At 34.5% G+C, this 14,642-nt stretch overlaps 2 protein-coding genes and 1 long non-coding RNA gene across 4 annotated transcripts in view; 1 reads left to right on the plus strand and 2 right to left on the minus strand.

Moving 5' to 3' along the window:
- LOC107702097 (lysosomal-associated transmembrane protein 4B-like) overlaps positions 1-7,746 on the plus strand; it is a 9,410-nt gene extending 1,664 nt beyond the window's left edge. For both annotated transcript variants that reach the window (XM_016504315.1, XM_016504316.1), the window contains exons 3-8: positions 317-434; positions 2,040-2,113; positions 2,397-2,519; positions 2,603-2,701; positions 3,544-3,639; positions 6,858-7,746. In XM_016504315.1, coding sequence (XP_016359801.1) covers positions 317-434; positions 2,040-2,113; positions 2,397-2,519; positions 2,603-2,701; positions 3,544-3,639; positions 6,858-6,932 — 585 coding nt within the window. In that variant the 3' untranslated portion in view covers positions 6,933-7,746. The remainder of the gene's footprint in view (positions 1-316; positions 435-2,039; positions 2,114-2,396; positions 2,520-2,602; positions 2,702-3,543; positions 3,640-6,857) is intronic.
- Positions 7,082-14,642, minus strand: part of LOC107702101 (uncharacterized) — a 13,469-nt gene continuing 5,908 nt past the window's right edge. The window contains exons 2-3 of the long non-coding RNA XR_001635729.1: positions 7,591-7,594; positions 7,082-7,092 (exon numbers count right to left, since the gene is read on the minus strand). This is a non-coding gene — a long non-coding RNA (uncharacterized LOC107702101). The remainder of the gene's footprint in view (positions 7,093-7,590; positions 7,595-14,642) is intronic.
- LOC107702100 (60S ribosomal protein L30-like) lies at positions 10,844-12,649 on the minus strand. Its single transcript, XM_016504319.1, has 5 exons — positions 12,596-12,649; positions 12,433-12,481; positions 11,499-11,644; positions 11,248-11,378; positions 10,844-10,953 (listed from the first exon to the last, which is right to left on the minus strand). The coding sequence occupies exons 2-5, from the start codon at positions 12,451-12,453 to the stop codon at positions 10,892-10,894; spliced, it is 360 nt and encodes a 119-aa protein (XP_016359805.1). The 5' UTR covers positions 12,454-12,481; positions 12,596-12,649; the 3' UTR covers positions 10,844-10,891.

The raw sequence follows: 14,642 nt of genomic DNA on the forward strand, positions 1-14,642 counted from the left end.
ATATATATATATATATATATATATACATATACATATATACATACACACACACACGCATGCGTGCGTACATGCATATCATTAATAAATGAATGAATGAATTAAAACATGTATTATGAAAGTGAATGCAAATACTTTAGATTGTATGTTTATACTTCACACAAGATACTGCCTAATAACAAACTGAGCAGTACTCTAATCTGAACAGGTTATTCCAAAATGTAATTTACACCATAAATAGACCATAACGTTTTCATCTTATTCTGTTAGTTTTCACCAAAAAAGTAATTTGTTGTATAATAATCTCTGTTTTTTTCAGCTCATCAATGCAGTGGTTTTGTTAATCCTGTTGTCGGCTCTCAATGACCCAGTCCAGTACCACTACCACCTCACCAGCTCTGAACTCGGCACGGATCTGGATGTCATGGACGATGCAAGTACGTTTGAGTCATTTAATCCCCTATAGTTATTAAATTCCAGTATGAGCAGCAAACAAGTCATCAACTTTTTAAGTTCAGCGAGAGCTCAAAGACTGCTATCGTATTTCACTGCTGTCTGTGCGGCTATAGATTCTGGCTCTGGTGACTTTGCTCTCATCAGCAGGATTCAAACTATGATTCCTTGTATTTGGTCTGGGCAGCTTTGCATCTGTTATATGAAGCCTGTTTTGTAATAGGCGCTGAAGTAGACAGAGTGTACGGTGGAGTGTCCTTTAACATATGCAGGGGATTAAGCTCTATTTCAAAGACCAGCACCACTGAACTCAATGTACTTCCAGTACTGAGAGCACGAGCAGCTCATATTAATTTGATAGAATTACAGCATCACATTCAAAAGTGTCAGAGATTAGGAAAACCCTGTAATATTAGCCATTAGGTTAACTCAATCCATAATAGTAATTCAGGATGCCAGTGATAATATTATATACTCTAAAAAGTTGTAAAATTATAAACTAAGGCCAGAAATTTCCCAGTTGGCAGTGAAGGAGTTAGAGGAGTTATTTCACTTGTTTTGCTCCACTATGTGCTTACTAGGCTATTTTATTTTCTGTAAAGCTTTTTGTTTGTATTTCTCAATAATATGAGATATGCCTGTGTTTTGGTGGCTGTTTTGGAAACACAGCACTATAGATAGTAGGTCAGGTAACTAGTTCATGGTGCCTGTAATGTCTTGTGAGTGCTAGGCTGAGCTACTAAAATTTTAACTTAGGCGGGCAATGTTACTGGCTCGTATGTCAGTCTCGAGCTTTTTCTGATGAATTAGTAAGTTGGTTCATGAATGAATCATTCAAAAATGTACACAGATATATTTAATTGCATTTTCATAGAAATTTCAATGCTAAATAATTTATTACAATTGACGGATATACTACAATGCTTTTTTTTTATTTTATTTGATGGCATAATGACAATTCTTTACAATTTGCATAGATATATTTCAGTGCATTTTCATAGAAATTTCAATGCATAATAAGAAAATTCATAAAATTTTAGACGGATATATTTTCCGGTTTGTTGATAGTTCTGGCTATTGACACTAATGTTCGGATTTGTTTGAATTCTGATTAACAGTCTTAATTTGATTCAGTACAATTTCTAATAAATTCCTCATTCAGGTGAATATGATTTGGATCTTATTAGATTTATCTGGCCCAGTCTACATTTCAGTTATTACAGTTCATTTGTAGAAATATAGCCTTCAAGAAATTCTCTATGAACTTTACAAGGAACACTCTTGACTTTGCATTTTTAAAACATTTATTTTTAACATCAACACTATTAAAACAGTTGATGTTAAAAATAAAAACATTAATTCCAAGCATTATTTGAGTTTTTGTAGTGAGCTCAGCAGAATATCGGCTCAAAGTGAAATTAGGTGGATGCCAGGCAAAATTACATTTAGTGAAATTCTTGTCATATTAAAAGATAAATCTTGGGATTTTTATAATTGATATTTAGACCCACCCAGTCCTAGATGGTACATTTTGGCCGTTAGACTCAATATTGCTTTTGCAGATCTGATGTTGTGTGTTTCCTCTACAGACATGTGTATCGCTGCTGCAATCTCATTGCTGATGATTTTGATTTGTGGAATGGCAACCTACGGTGCATATAAGGTTTGACAACTTGCTTATTAAATGGATTATTCACCAAAAAATGAAAGTTCTGCCATTATTTACTCACCATCATGTTGTTCCAAACCCATGAGACTTTCTTTCTGGCATTGAACTTAAACACAAGGGTGAGTTAATAAAACAGAACTTCCATTTGGGATTGAAAGATGATTGAAGCTCATCAAATAAGACTCAGTTAATAAACTCAAGACTAAATTAATAAAATGAAATGCTTAATTCATCAGTTTGTGCTGCGTAGTAAAATTATTTCTTTCTTTTCTTTCAGCAACATGCTGCATGGATCATTCCTTTCTTCTGTTACCAGATCTTTGACTTTGCTCTTAACACGCTGGTAGCAATAAGTGTTGTTGTTTACCCCAACACCATACAGGACTATCTTCAGCAGTTGGTAAGTATCTGATCTGACTCTTAAAATGTCAAACTTTGAGTATAATTCTATCATTCTGACTTCATGTGTCTTTGTTTTAACAGCCTGGGACCTTTCCATACAAAGAGGACTTGATGTCCACAAACAACATGTGCCTAGTATTAGCAGTGCTTCTCTTTGTTGGATGCATTTTAGCCTTTAAGGTAAAGAGAAACAACTGTACCGCTTTCCCTTTATTGTGATCTGCCAGATCATTTTTGGTTGACTATAGCTAGATGTGATGCACAGTAGCCTGCAGGATTGACTGTGAATATGACTGCTTCAGACAAACACTGTGTTGTCCTTCTAGAAGCCTGACTCTTCCAGTAGACTTAAGATTTGATACAAATCGCTTTATGACAGCCTGCACGCATTAGAGAGAGGCAGATTACTCTGCTGGGATAAACACAGTGTGCTAAAATTAACCTCTGCTTGCCTACCATGCTGTTGTATGCATGACAGTCTAATAGGTTGTTTGTTGCATTGTGTGATCTGTCTAAATCAAACTGAATGCCTCTGAGAATGAACATCATTGAATTTAGTGGCAAATGTGTTGAAAAAACAGTTTAGACTGTAAATTTTACTAAAGGATTAATTTCTTGAACCTTAAAAGCAGATATTTGGTTGATAGTTTTTAGGTTTGTCAGCATTGGATTAATTTTGCAGTTTTGGGTGAACTACTTCTCTAGCATAAATGCAAAAAGATAAAAGGTTATTATTAAAAATGAAGAATAAAAAAGAAAGGTGACCAGTTATAGCACAACCTTAGCTCATACTGTCGCTGTGTGTATTTTAAACAAAAAGTGTATTTTAAATGAAAAAATCATGTTAATGTTATTTGTCCCATATGCTCTTGTTATAATTTTTTACCATCTGGAAATTAAATGGTGTAGACAAGGCACTGTATCTGTGGCTCTTTATTCTTATTGCTTAAGCCATATGCACATGATTTATGGTGGTGGTTTTATTTAGCATCAGCGGCTGTTCTTTCTCTTTTTCTCTTTAGGCTTACCTTATTGCCTGTGTGTGGAACTGCTACAGATACGTCAGTGGAAGAAGCACTACAGAGGTCCTGGTTTATGTCACCACAAATGACACTACAGTAAGTCAGAGGTTTATATGAACATAAACTGTTTAGCGGAGTCTTGTTTCTTTACCCTCATATTTGCAGATGTCTCCATAATGGACACACATAGACTACTTCAACTAAATGCTGTTCTTTTGAGGTTTCTATTCATCAATAATCCTGGAAAAATGTATCATAGTTTCCAGAAAAATATTAAGCAGCACAACTGTATTCAACTGTAATAAAAATAAAAGACTGGAGTAAAAGCTGCGTACCAAAGCTGCTAAAAATTCAGTTTTGCCAACACCGGAATAAATTACATTTTAAAATATATTAAAATAACTATTTTCTATTTTACATTGTAATAATATTACACAACATTAGTTTGTACTGTATTTTTGATCAAATACATTCAGTCTTGGTGAGCATAATAGACTTCTTTTAAAAACAGAAAAAGTTACAGACTCCAAACTTTTGAATGGTAGTGTAATTATGGATAATAATCATAAGGAGTTTGATCATTCTGTTTCAGATTTTGATTCCATTTAATACACCCAGTTCCTCACTGATTCCATTAATGATTCTTTTAGTACATGTAAGGAGGCAACAAATGCATGATACTACCTTTATTATACCATATAAAGCTATATGAGATTTATATTTGTATAAACGAAATACAGAATTTAAAAATATATATTATTCTGGTAACATTTAAATTACAATAAATACATAAACATTGAAATGCAAAATAATTATTTTCTGAATGTATATCTTTAACTTTTATTATGATCTGGACAAAGTAATGAATCACGGTTCAGTAAGTGAAATGTGAATTGAATATTATCTGAAAGGCTGATACGAATCATCCGTTCGGTTCCCGGCCCAGCATGTGATTCAGTCATAAAAACAGTCTCACATAGTTTATCTCTGCACAGCTATAGGGGATGTTCTGATGTGCATCGCAGCAGGATCATGATGACGGTCTCCTCATGCCCTCTGTGTTGTTGAGTCAGTGTTTATGGAGGGCATTAGAGAGGGCAGTGTGCTGTGTTCCTCTACTGCCTCTAATCCCACTACTGTCTGCCTCTGTCTGTCTGTCCTGCTGCTCTGTTGACCCTCCAGTCCCTCCAGTCACTGACAACTCACATGTATGAAGAGTTACATTTAATGCATTTGACAGATGCTTTCATCTAAAGTGACTTAGAGTGCTTTGAAGGAATGCATTTTATTTGTGTGTTTATAATTATTCAAAAAAAGTTTGTTTGGGGTGGGTGATCGGACTAATTGGATTGCCCGGGTCATTCCACAGATGAATTCCACAGATGGACAACCAGTATAATGAGTGGTCAGATGCTTTAAAAAGAGACAGAAAGAACTGAAATAAAAGGCCATTGAGAAGCATGGGGCTTTTTCACCATTCAGCTGCAGGCCGTTACATAACTGTCCACACTTGTTTGGTTCATTTTAAATCCGCATTCCAGCCGTCCTGACAAGGAGAAAATGTGATCCCCCTCGGGGCATTCATGACCATATTACTAATTAGCTCACCTTTTCATAATAACAGAATGTTTTGGGCTGGTTTTTCTGTATATGGAGAATGAACTTCCCTCTGCGGAGACAGATAGCATTTAAATTTAAGATGAAGGCATTTCCTCTGACCCAGAGTTGCTTAAAAATGCTTTAGTTTTATGTCTGACATGGCCTTGGTTTACAGGTGGCTAGCAAAGCAACAATAATTTTATTTTTCAAAAGGTTTTTTTTTTTACAGATAGAGACGGTAAGGCACAGGCAGGATTCAAACCTGCATCCTCTAAAGCACCATAGATCAATGGCTATTTTCAAAACATACTTCCATGCTACACTTATTATATCTTCAGTATATATTATGTAGACTTTGCCAGGGTTACTATCGTAACATATAACATAAAATATAAAAACATTAAACTTTTATTTTAGCTAGTTGCCAAGGCAACATTTCTCTTTTTAGTTGAAGTACTAAAAACTAAAACTTAATAAAAACTATGTAGACATATTTGAATAAATAAATAAAAATGACAAAAGCACAACAAAATTGAAACTTTAACTTAAGTTAAGCTGAAAATATAAAATCTATAAATAAAATCTTATTCAAAATACCAACAAAAACAATACTAGTATATCCAAGATACTAAAATATGTACGCTATGTAAAGAAATACCCAGATGTACAGAGCCCAGAACATGACATATAAAAGAAAAAATAGATCTTGTGACCACGAATTAAGAATTTGTTCACACAATTTATTAATTCCTGGCCATGTTTTATTAATTTGTTCCATTCTTTTGGTTCAGGGCCACTTTGTACTTATTTTAGTTAAATTGTAGCCATGTTGTAAAAATTTGTTACCTAGTTTTAATTTAGGTAAATCATGATTTAAAGTGTTAGTTCACCCAAAAATGAAAATTCTGTCATTAATTACTCACCCTCATGTCGTTCCAAACCTGTAAGACCTTCGTTCATCGTCAGAACACAAATTAAGATATTTTTGATGAAATCCAAGAGCTTTCTGACCCTGCATAGACAGCAACACAACTGACACGTTCAAGACCCAGAAAGGTAGTAAAGACATCGTTAAAATAATCCATGTGACATCAGGAGTTCAACCTTAATTTTAGGAAGCTACGAGAATACTTTTTGTGCTCAAAGAAAACAAAAATAACGACTAAAAATGAGGGAATGAATTAAGTTGTGGAAAATGAATTCTCAATTTGTAGTCATTCCTTTTTGTTCCAATGTGACATTTTGGCTGCGTTTGCCAAAATGCCCATTTGCTGACTAGAGTAATGTATCCCACAATGCAGTGCTCTCAACTTGACCAATTATGTCCAATGTGACGAATGAACCAGAAGTGATATTAGACATGATTTCTTTAGATTTTTCTTCATTATGTTGAGTTGAGTCATTTCTACACAAAAATGTGTATGCATTCTAAGTAACAGTTTATTTTATACAGAAATATAGCCCCCTCTGTTTAAAACTTTTTATTTTGCATAACGTGTTCTGTTTCATACTAGTTTGAAATCTAATTGGCAGTTTATAGTATAAGCTAATATTAATGACAAACAGCATGTGTGCTAATGGCTACAGCTCAAACTATTCTCTAATTGTTTTCATTCTTTGTGTCTTGATTAATCTAAGAATATAGTGTACAACAGAAAAGGAGAACATAATGTATACGTAAAGCATTTACTAATATATTACTGCTTTATTTTCAGGTACTACTTCCACCCTACGAGGAGGCCATCGCCATTCCACCGAAGGATCCCCCTCCTCAGTACGTTTCAGCTTGAGAATCACACCACTCTCTTACTACGCTCCTCCCAAACCTGCTCCAAAGAAACAATCTCCGTCACAATAGCCCTGGTCTCCTGTTTGTCGCTGTGTGACGTAAGTCTCCTCTCCTCTCCTCTCCTCTCTGGAGGCAGCAGTATGACTTTGAGACGCCCTTCCCTCGACGAGGCTGCCCAGCTGTCCTGACAACCCAACGCTGTGTGTCAGCTCCAATCTGATTTGCACTTTCGGCGATTATGTGCGGCCCTGGCTTTTTTAATACTGTGAACTACTCAGTAGTGTTGTTGTCTACTGATATACCTGAGATTTGAATGCGGTGTGCATGATAAACACGGGAGTTACGTAAGAGCACTTTTAAAATGGGAATTACCTAGAAATATACTGAATGTAAGAAGACGGCATTTTCACTTTAATTTCGTTGTACTGTACGAAATAAAAAAGACAAATTTTTATTCAGAATATAACTAAATTAGTTGTAAAAAAAACATTTTATGCGAGCAATTCTACACCATTTTATCTAACAAAGTGAAATCTTTTAAGTCTTCCTTTTATACACAATGTCCCAAAACATGATGCAATCATTGATTAATATTCTCTTTCAATCAATCAAATGCTAATCATTAGTTTTAGATGGTTTAGATGTCGCAAAGACTGAACGATCCTGCTGCTTGTGAACAGATATAAAGCTATATACACTTAATATTTGTGAAACTCTGGTTTAGATTTGAAATCAAGTAGATTTGAAACATTTTAAAGATTCATGTATCATGGGGGATCTGACTTCAAATTAAAGGACTTGTCGCTTGTTTACTTAAATAAAAAAAATAAAATAAAAAAAAAAGCACAAATTTGGCTTAAGGTGCCATCACATTTACCATTGTTTCACTAGGAATCCATGCGATTAGGAATTTAGTTTGATGGTGAAAGATTTTACACTAAATCTTGCATGCAAATTCTCCACGTTGACGAACAAAAGCTGCTTGGTTTGAAAATTGACTTCTGTGTGAGCTGTGCTTCAGACATCACTACGCTATTGACGATACACAATGGACCTTTTTTGTCTCAACATTTTCCTTAACTTTTGGTAATGTAATTGCATCTTTGTAGTTGAGGTACTTAGAATGGAAGTGAATTGAGTCAATCTGTTAAAGTTACACGGTGTGTGTTAACATGATTTTAGTGTAAAAAAAAATCACAAGCTTTTTCTATGTTACGTTATATCCCATTTTACAATTTAACCCCTAAACCCCTAAATTGATTATTAAAATAGATTCATGAGATAGTTCACCCAAAAATGGAAATCCTGTCATTAACTACCATGGTCAAGACCCAGAAAGGTAGTAAGAACATCGTTAAAATAGTCCATGTGACATCACTGGTTCAACCGTAATTTTACGAAGCTACAAGAATACTTTTTGTGCGCAAAGAAAACAAAAATATGCATTGTTGCGTTGTGGTACTCCCATGAATGCGTGTCGAAGTCTGACGCGGAAGAGAAGAGATTGTTGAATAAAGTCGTTATTTTTGTTTTCTTTGCACACAAAAAGTATTCTCGTAGCTTCATAACATTAAGGTTGAACCACTGATGTCACATGGACTATTTTAACTATCTTGTATGTGTCAGTTGCATTGCTGTCTATACAGGATCAGAAAGCTCTCGGATTTCATCAAAAATATCTTAATTTGTGTTCTGAAGATGAATGAAGGTTTTAAGGGTTTGGAATGACATTGTCAATTAATGACAGAATTTTCATTTTTGGGTGAACTAACCCTTTGAACAGCTTTACAGCTCAAATACACAGATCTTAAGAGAAATATTAAAGTAAGTGCTTTTATGAAATTAGAAGCTTCACACCTCAAATCCTTAAAAAATGGCCCCATTCACTTCCATTGTAGGTGCCTAACCTACCTTAATTTTTGCTTCTTTTTTTTTTTTAAGAAAACAAGGGACCAGACCATTTTTGTGGTAATCGACATTATGCCACAAATGCTGTCGACTTATCTTGACTTGCATTGAACCAGACAGTGCTCAGTGAATAAATGAGAATTATGGGTGTTAGGAAATCATTTTTGTCATTTGAAGTTACACGCTCCTGTTTAGAGAAGTAGTGTAACTTTTCTGTCATTATCACTAGGTTACAATCTGTGGCTGCAGACTGCAATGTTTTTGCACATGTGAATATTATTCATTCATGTTATTGTCTGTGATGAATGGTGTGTTAATCAGTAATTGTGACAAATGAAAAGTAAACGATGTGACCCCGACAGTAGATTAGCATGTAGCCGAGTTAAGATGACATGCCATTTCCCCCAGTCACCTACTAGCTCAAAGTAGCTTCTGTTATTGGGAACATTTTTAATTTTTATATACAGTGGCTATGCAAGGGTATTTTGTAACATGTATCCATAGCTGAAAATGACTATATACTTACATTTATTCATCATGGTAACATTAGATATAGAAGCATTAATGGAAGTATTAGAGATTGATAGATGTAGGAATTTTCTTTCATTGTTCTGTGCGTAGACTTTCATCCTCAGTTGAGCATCTCCGAATTAGCTTCATATAAGCAATGTTTTATCATGAAACACAATTTAAAAAGATTCTGTGTGTTTGGAATATTACTTTTGGTATTGTGACCTGTAATTTGTATTATAATATTCTCACAATATTTCTCATAAAAATGAAGTAATTATTAATGGATATCACAATATGAATTCTCAGAAACCCAGAACAATGTCTGTCAGTAGGTAGAATGCCTGTGAATGTTTGTCTTTGTCTTGTTACACATCCTGTATTGGGTTGACACTGGCTTATGTCTTATTTCTAAACAATAAAATATTCCAGTAATGCTTCGTTATGGCTGTCTTTTGCCTGATGTCTGTGGAAGCCCATGGAGATCTGGGATAGATCAGAGTGGATTGACTTCACAATTAAAGTGTGGCATTACCTTTGCTTGACCAGAGACGGATTCACCTACTATCAGTCCTGCCTCAGCAGAACTGTGTCAGGGTTTTTACCAATTACTTTGGTTACAAGAAACTGAAATATATTATGCACTTCATCCACTGACCTATTTTTGATGGTCCAAGGATGCTTCGGTATATAAAACTAAAAACACAGCCCGAGGCTGAAGCTCCTTACTGAAGCACTGTCGATCAATATTTTGATCCTCAAACCTGTAAAAGAAAAGTCAAACCTCTTCTAATTTTATATATTAAATATTTGTTCAAACTGGCATATGCCATTTAAAATGAGGAAAAACTACATGAGCAAAATATAATTGGTAGCAATTTAAAATGAAGTTATACAATAAATATTTCAGTTAAATCCAATGGATGACCAGCCGTTCGTTTAAGACTGCGCAACACAATTCTGTATCAACAATTTATAATTTAGGAGTGGACTACAGAAATTTTCAAACCAAAAGATAACATTGTATTCTACTTGTAATTCACCCTGTACTGTTCAAATGTTTTAACTGCAAAACGAAGAAAGAAAATGCATTACATATTGCACCCTCTAGTGGCAAACTTGTAATACATATTGAAGTTGTGAATGTGTAGCTTTAGATTCATCCCATTGCTGTGGCTCAAGTTGAATTCACGGCACACAAAGTAATTTTTACTAATATAAAGAAGATATTGGACTCTGTTCATACTTTTAAGAAATTGGGAAAAATAAACATTTCCCAAGAGCACATCAAGGATTCCAGAAACAGATGTCATGTTGATCTTTTTTAATAATAATAATAATAAAAAAAACTTGAATAACTGAAACATAGTGACTAAACAATATTCCATTTCTCAACATTATCAAAGATCAAAAGATGAGAAGGGGAAACGCCTTTTATCCATTAGACATCAAGTCTGAACAAAAGCTGAGACAAAAATAACCAAAAACCACAAAGACCGTTTCAACCAATTTTATTTCTAATAAGATCTGGTGGAAATGGCTCTACTTCTCCCCCTGCTGCTGCTGCTGCTGGTCTGGCATGCTTCTGATGATGTCGGAATCCCCTATCAACACAAGAGAAAGGCATTAATGACAGAACAATTAATTTAACCTGACACAATGTTACAATATTAATGTTGAGAATACATAAAGGACAGTCAGACCATGTCTAAGATGCTCTAGAGTTCCACATTGGATTCGAAATATCACAAAACATACCAGCAACCTTTTAAATGGACATCTACTTTGACATAATAATCTACTAAACCAGTTAAAAGGGAAAATTACAATAAATCAAAAGTGTAAGATCAAGTCACATCAGTTGTCCCACTGAAAGAAACCGATGCATGAATACACACCAGGGTCAATGATGGCCAGTGTGCACACCCTGTAGTATTTGCCACAGGCTGTGCCGAGCTCAATGTTGTTTCCACTGTAATGATGGACTCCAGTTTTGGCCAACATTGCATAGTACTCAATCTCAGATTTCCTAGAACAAAAAAAAAACAAAAACATGATTAATTAAAACATCCTCAACCCTTATATAATTGTATTGACTAAGACACCACAGATTATTTGCATAACGACAGTGGATTCACAGAGCACACACCTCAGAGCGGGACAGTTGTTGGCCAGGATTACCAGCTTGGCTTTTCCTTGGCGAATCATTTTCTGAGACTGCTTGTATCCGAGAACGTATTTACCGCTCTTCATCACAAGCTGCAGTCTGGAGTTAATGGACTCCAGGGACTTTTTCTGTAAAGTTGAAGATAAAACCATAAATACACCTACAGCACAGAATGTAACAAATAAATAAATAAAACACTTTGACAGAATACAGTGACTAACATGTCAAATATATTTTACATCAGACTATTATCAGTAATTTCTTTGACAGGGGTGTGAATTCTGTGTATTAATCTTGTGCACTAGACTAATATGTGCATTAAGTCTAGCACATTAATATAATAAGTCACACAAATAAGTTAAATTTCCAAAGCAATTCAAGTCACATCCCATTCACACTATGAAGATCACGTCAATGAACTTATAAACAGTGTATACATAATGTGAGCATATCACGTCTGCTTCACAGACAACTACAATACTATATCTCAATGACATTTTACAAGTATTGCTCCCGTATTACATTCATTGCACATTGGGACATAATGATTTATCGAATGCGACTTTAATTTATATAATAAGCGTTTGTTTTATAAAGACGCGTCACGTTTTGTGGAGACACTTGTATTAAATATATTAATAATGGTATATACAATACAAATCCTCTGCAAGTTACTAGAAACATCCCGTCAAGCAGCTGCACTCCTGAACTAACGTTAACTCACATTTAGCCCACCCAACAGCCCGTCACCGAGGAGACAAACATTTGAACCATACAATGCATATTAACACTTCAGCTGCGTAACTTTAATCGTATATATCAGTATCTGTGGATGAAAACGTGTTGGTTTTTATCATCAGGCCTGTAGCGGAGCTTCCACGTGAAAGACTCCAGCGCAGCGTCGCGCTCCACTCACCGCTTTCTTTGCGGCCACCATTTTTCCTGATTAGTCCGATCTGGCCAACCTAAACACAGAAGAGCGACAAATCAAGACATACACTTTCAAAACTATGCGTTTGTATCCTTGACAGAAGTCTTAAAACGAGTATTTTAATAGTTTCCGACAGAGCCGCGCTCACCTCCTGATCACACCAAGATGGCCTCGTAGAGAAAGGGCTTCCCAGCGTGCACCGCGCGCGTAAACCTCACGCGCCCGCCTCGAGACCACTGATCTCAGAACAGTCACCCTGTGGCGTGTATTCAGAAGACAGTCATATATTCATTATAATAGTCTAATGCCATGGAGTTAAGACCTTATTAATTTACACAACTCTTCCATATTTAGAAATCACACATTTAAAATCATGTTACCTCATGTATCTAGACTAGTTTTCAAGAGAATGGGAACCCTGGTTCTTAAAAGGAAAAAAAAAAACAGTTGAGGGAGTAAATTAGAATAATAAATGTCTTGATTAATTAGTTATTTTAGTTTATTTTAATGCTTCTTATTTTAAATATCATCTTGAGGCTTCCTCTGAAGTTTTCTGATGCTCCGTAATGGGCCTCAAGCCCCTGGTTGAGAACCACTGGCGATGGCTTGCTCAAAAAAAAAAACTGTAGACCTACCTGTCAAACATACATACTCATTCCTCATTATTACTATTTTGAACATAGTAGCCTATAGACAAATATAGTCATAAAACTACAAATTTACAAGAACATCTGAAATGTTCTTATTCTTATATTTTTGTTACTTTGTCTTTTTATTGAAGTGTGAAAGCATCTCAGATATTTTTCCTCATCCATCCAAAGTCAGTTTGAAGCGGTACTCTATGGGCAAATTGTTTACAACATGCATCCTCATTCATTTAAACTTATGAAAATTAACCATGGGTACACTAACCTTAACCATATTTGTAGTAAAACTGTGGTTAAGCAAATTACAGTCTGCCAAAAACCATGGTTAGGCCTACTACTCTTTAGTAAAACATGGTTATTTTCCATATTTCCACAATGGAAAATTAATGGATAATGTCCTGGCAGAAAATTATCAGTAGGCCTACATTTTACTCATTTTTTTCAGTATGTGCTACAGTTACACAAATATATTTAAATGTAAAATGTACCTAATGCCTTGATGAATGAATCCATAAAACATTTTTAATTCTAAGAGGACTATATTGTAAATCAGGGTTGCCAACTTTTAAGTTCAGCTTGGAGTGAGATTTTTTGTCATATCAATTGATATCAATATCAATTCATATGCATTTACTGTACATAAAAGGGGATAAAAATCTTTTGTTAAATGCAGTTGAATGCCTTTTTTATCACCATTTTAAACTTAAATACTGGGTTAAATTCAGTATTTGCTTGCATTCATTATGTATACTCATATAAGTATCATTTAAAAAAGGGATGAAACTATTAACTTTTTAAATTCCACATTTAAAAATCTAGTGTTTAATCATGTCTAAATATTTCTTCAAATGAAAAACCTAAAAATAAGTACGCAGGTACGACCTGCAATATTCTAGATACAATTTAGTAAAGAGCCATACAGGTACCTATAGTGGTTTTTTTTCTGACCACAAAATGACTCTAATTTGCCTCTTTGCATTTGAATTAAAAACCCTTTCTTTATTTTAACCTTAAATACTACACTCATTTTAATATAAGCAATAGAAATACTATAATTTTTTTAAATCATTAATGGACCATAATTATTGCACAAATGGTATTTAGTACCAAAAGATCTCCTTAAAATATTACATAAATATTATTGAACTAAAATATAGAACATTTATTTAACTGAAAAAGAGTTCAGCTGTATGGTCACATTATAAGTAAGCAATACCTGAGGGTTAAATACAAGAAAACCATATTAATGTTGCCTCTCCATCACTCTCCAGAATAAAATGATACTGTAAATGTCATCGACATAATAATCAATGCATAATATGCTGTAATGTTTACCAAAAATTGCTGCAAATACCTGTATAGTGAAGTTGTCGTCTATTCCACTTAAAGGGGTCATATGATGTTGCTAAAAATAACATTATTTTGTGTATTTGGTGTAATGAAATGTGTTTATACGGTTTAAAGTTAAAAAAACACATTATTTTCCACATACTGTACATTATTGTTTCTCCTCTATGCCCCGCCTTTTTGAAACGCGTCGATTTTTAC

The sequence above is a fragment of the Sinocyclocheilus anshuiensis genome, unplaced genomic scaffold (assembly GCF_001515605.1).
Source record: "Sinocyclocheilus anshuiensis isolate Anshui unplaced genomic scaffold, SAMN03320099.WGS_v1.1 scaffold54, whole genome shotgun sequence".
Taxonomy (NCBI): Eukaryota; Metazoa; Chordata; class Actinopteri; order Cypriniformes; family Cyprinidae; genus Sinocyclocheilus; species Sinocyclocheilus anshuiensis.

Bases quoted from the DNA above. Each gene is read 5' to 3' on its own strand.
- LOC107702100 (XM_016504319.1), bottom strand. From the start codon at position 12,453: ATGGTGGCCGCAAAGAAAGCG. The intron at 11,645-12,432 runs GTGAGTGGAGCG...TCAACTTTACAG, and splicing joins TGGTGGCCGCAAAGAAAGCG to AAAAAGTCCCTGGAGTCCAT. The intron at 10,954-11,247 runs GTGTGTATTCAT...TTGTGTTGATAG, and splicing joins ACTGGCCATCATTGACCCTG to GGGATTCCGACATCATCAGA.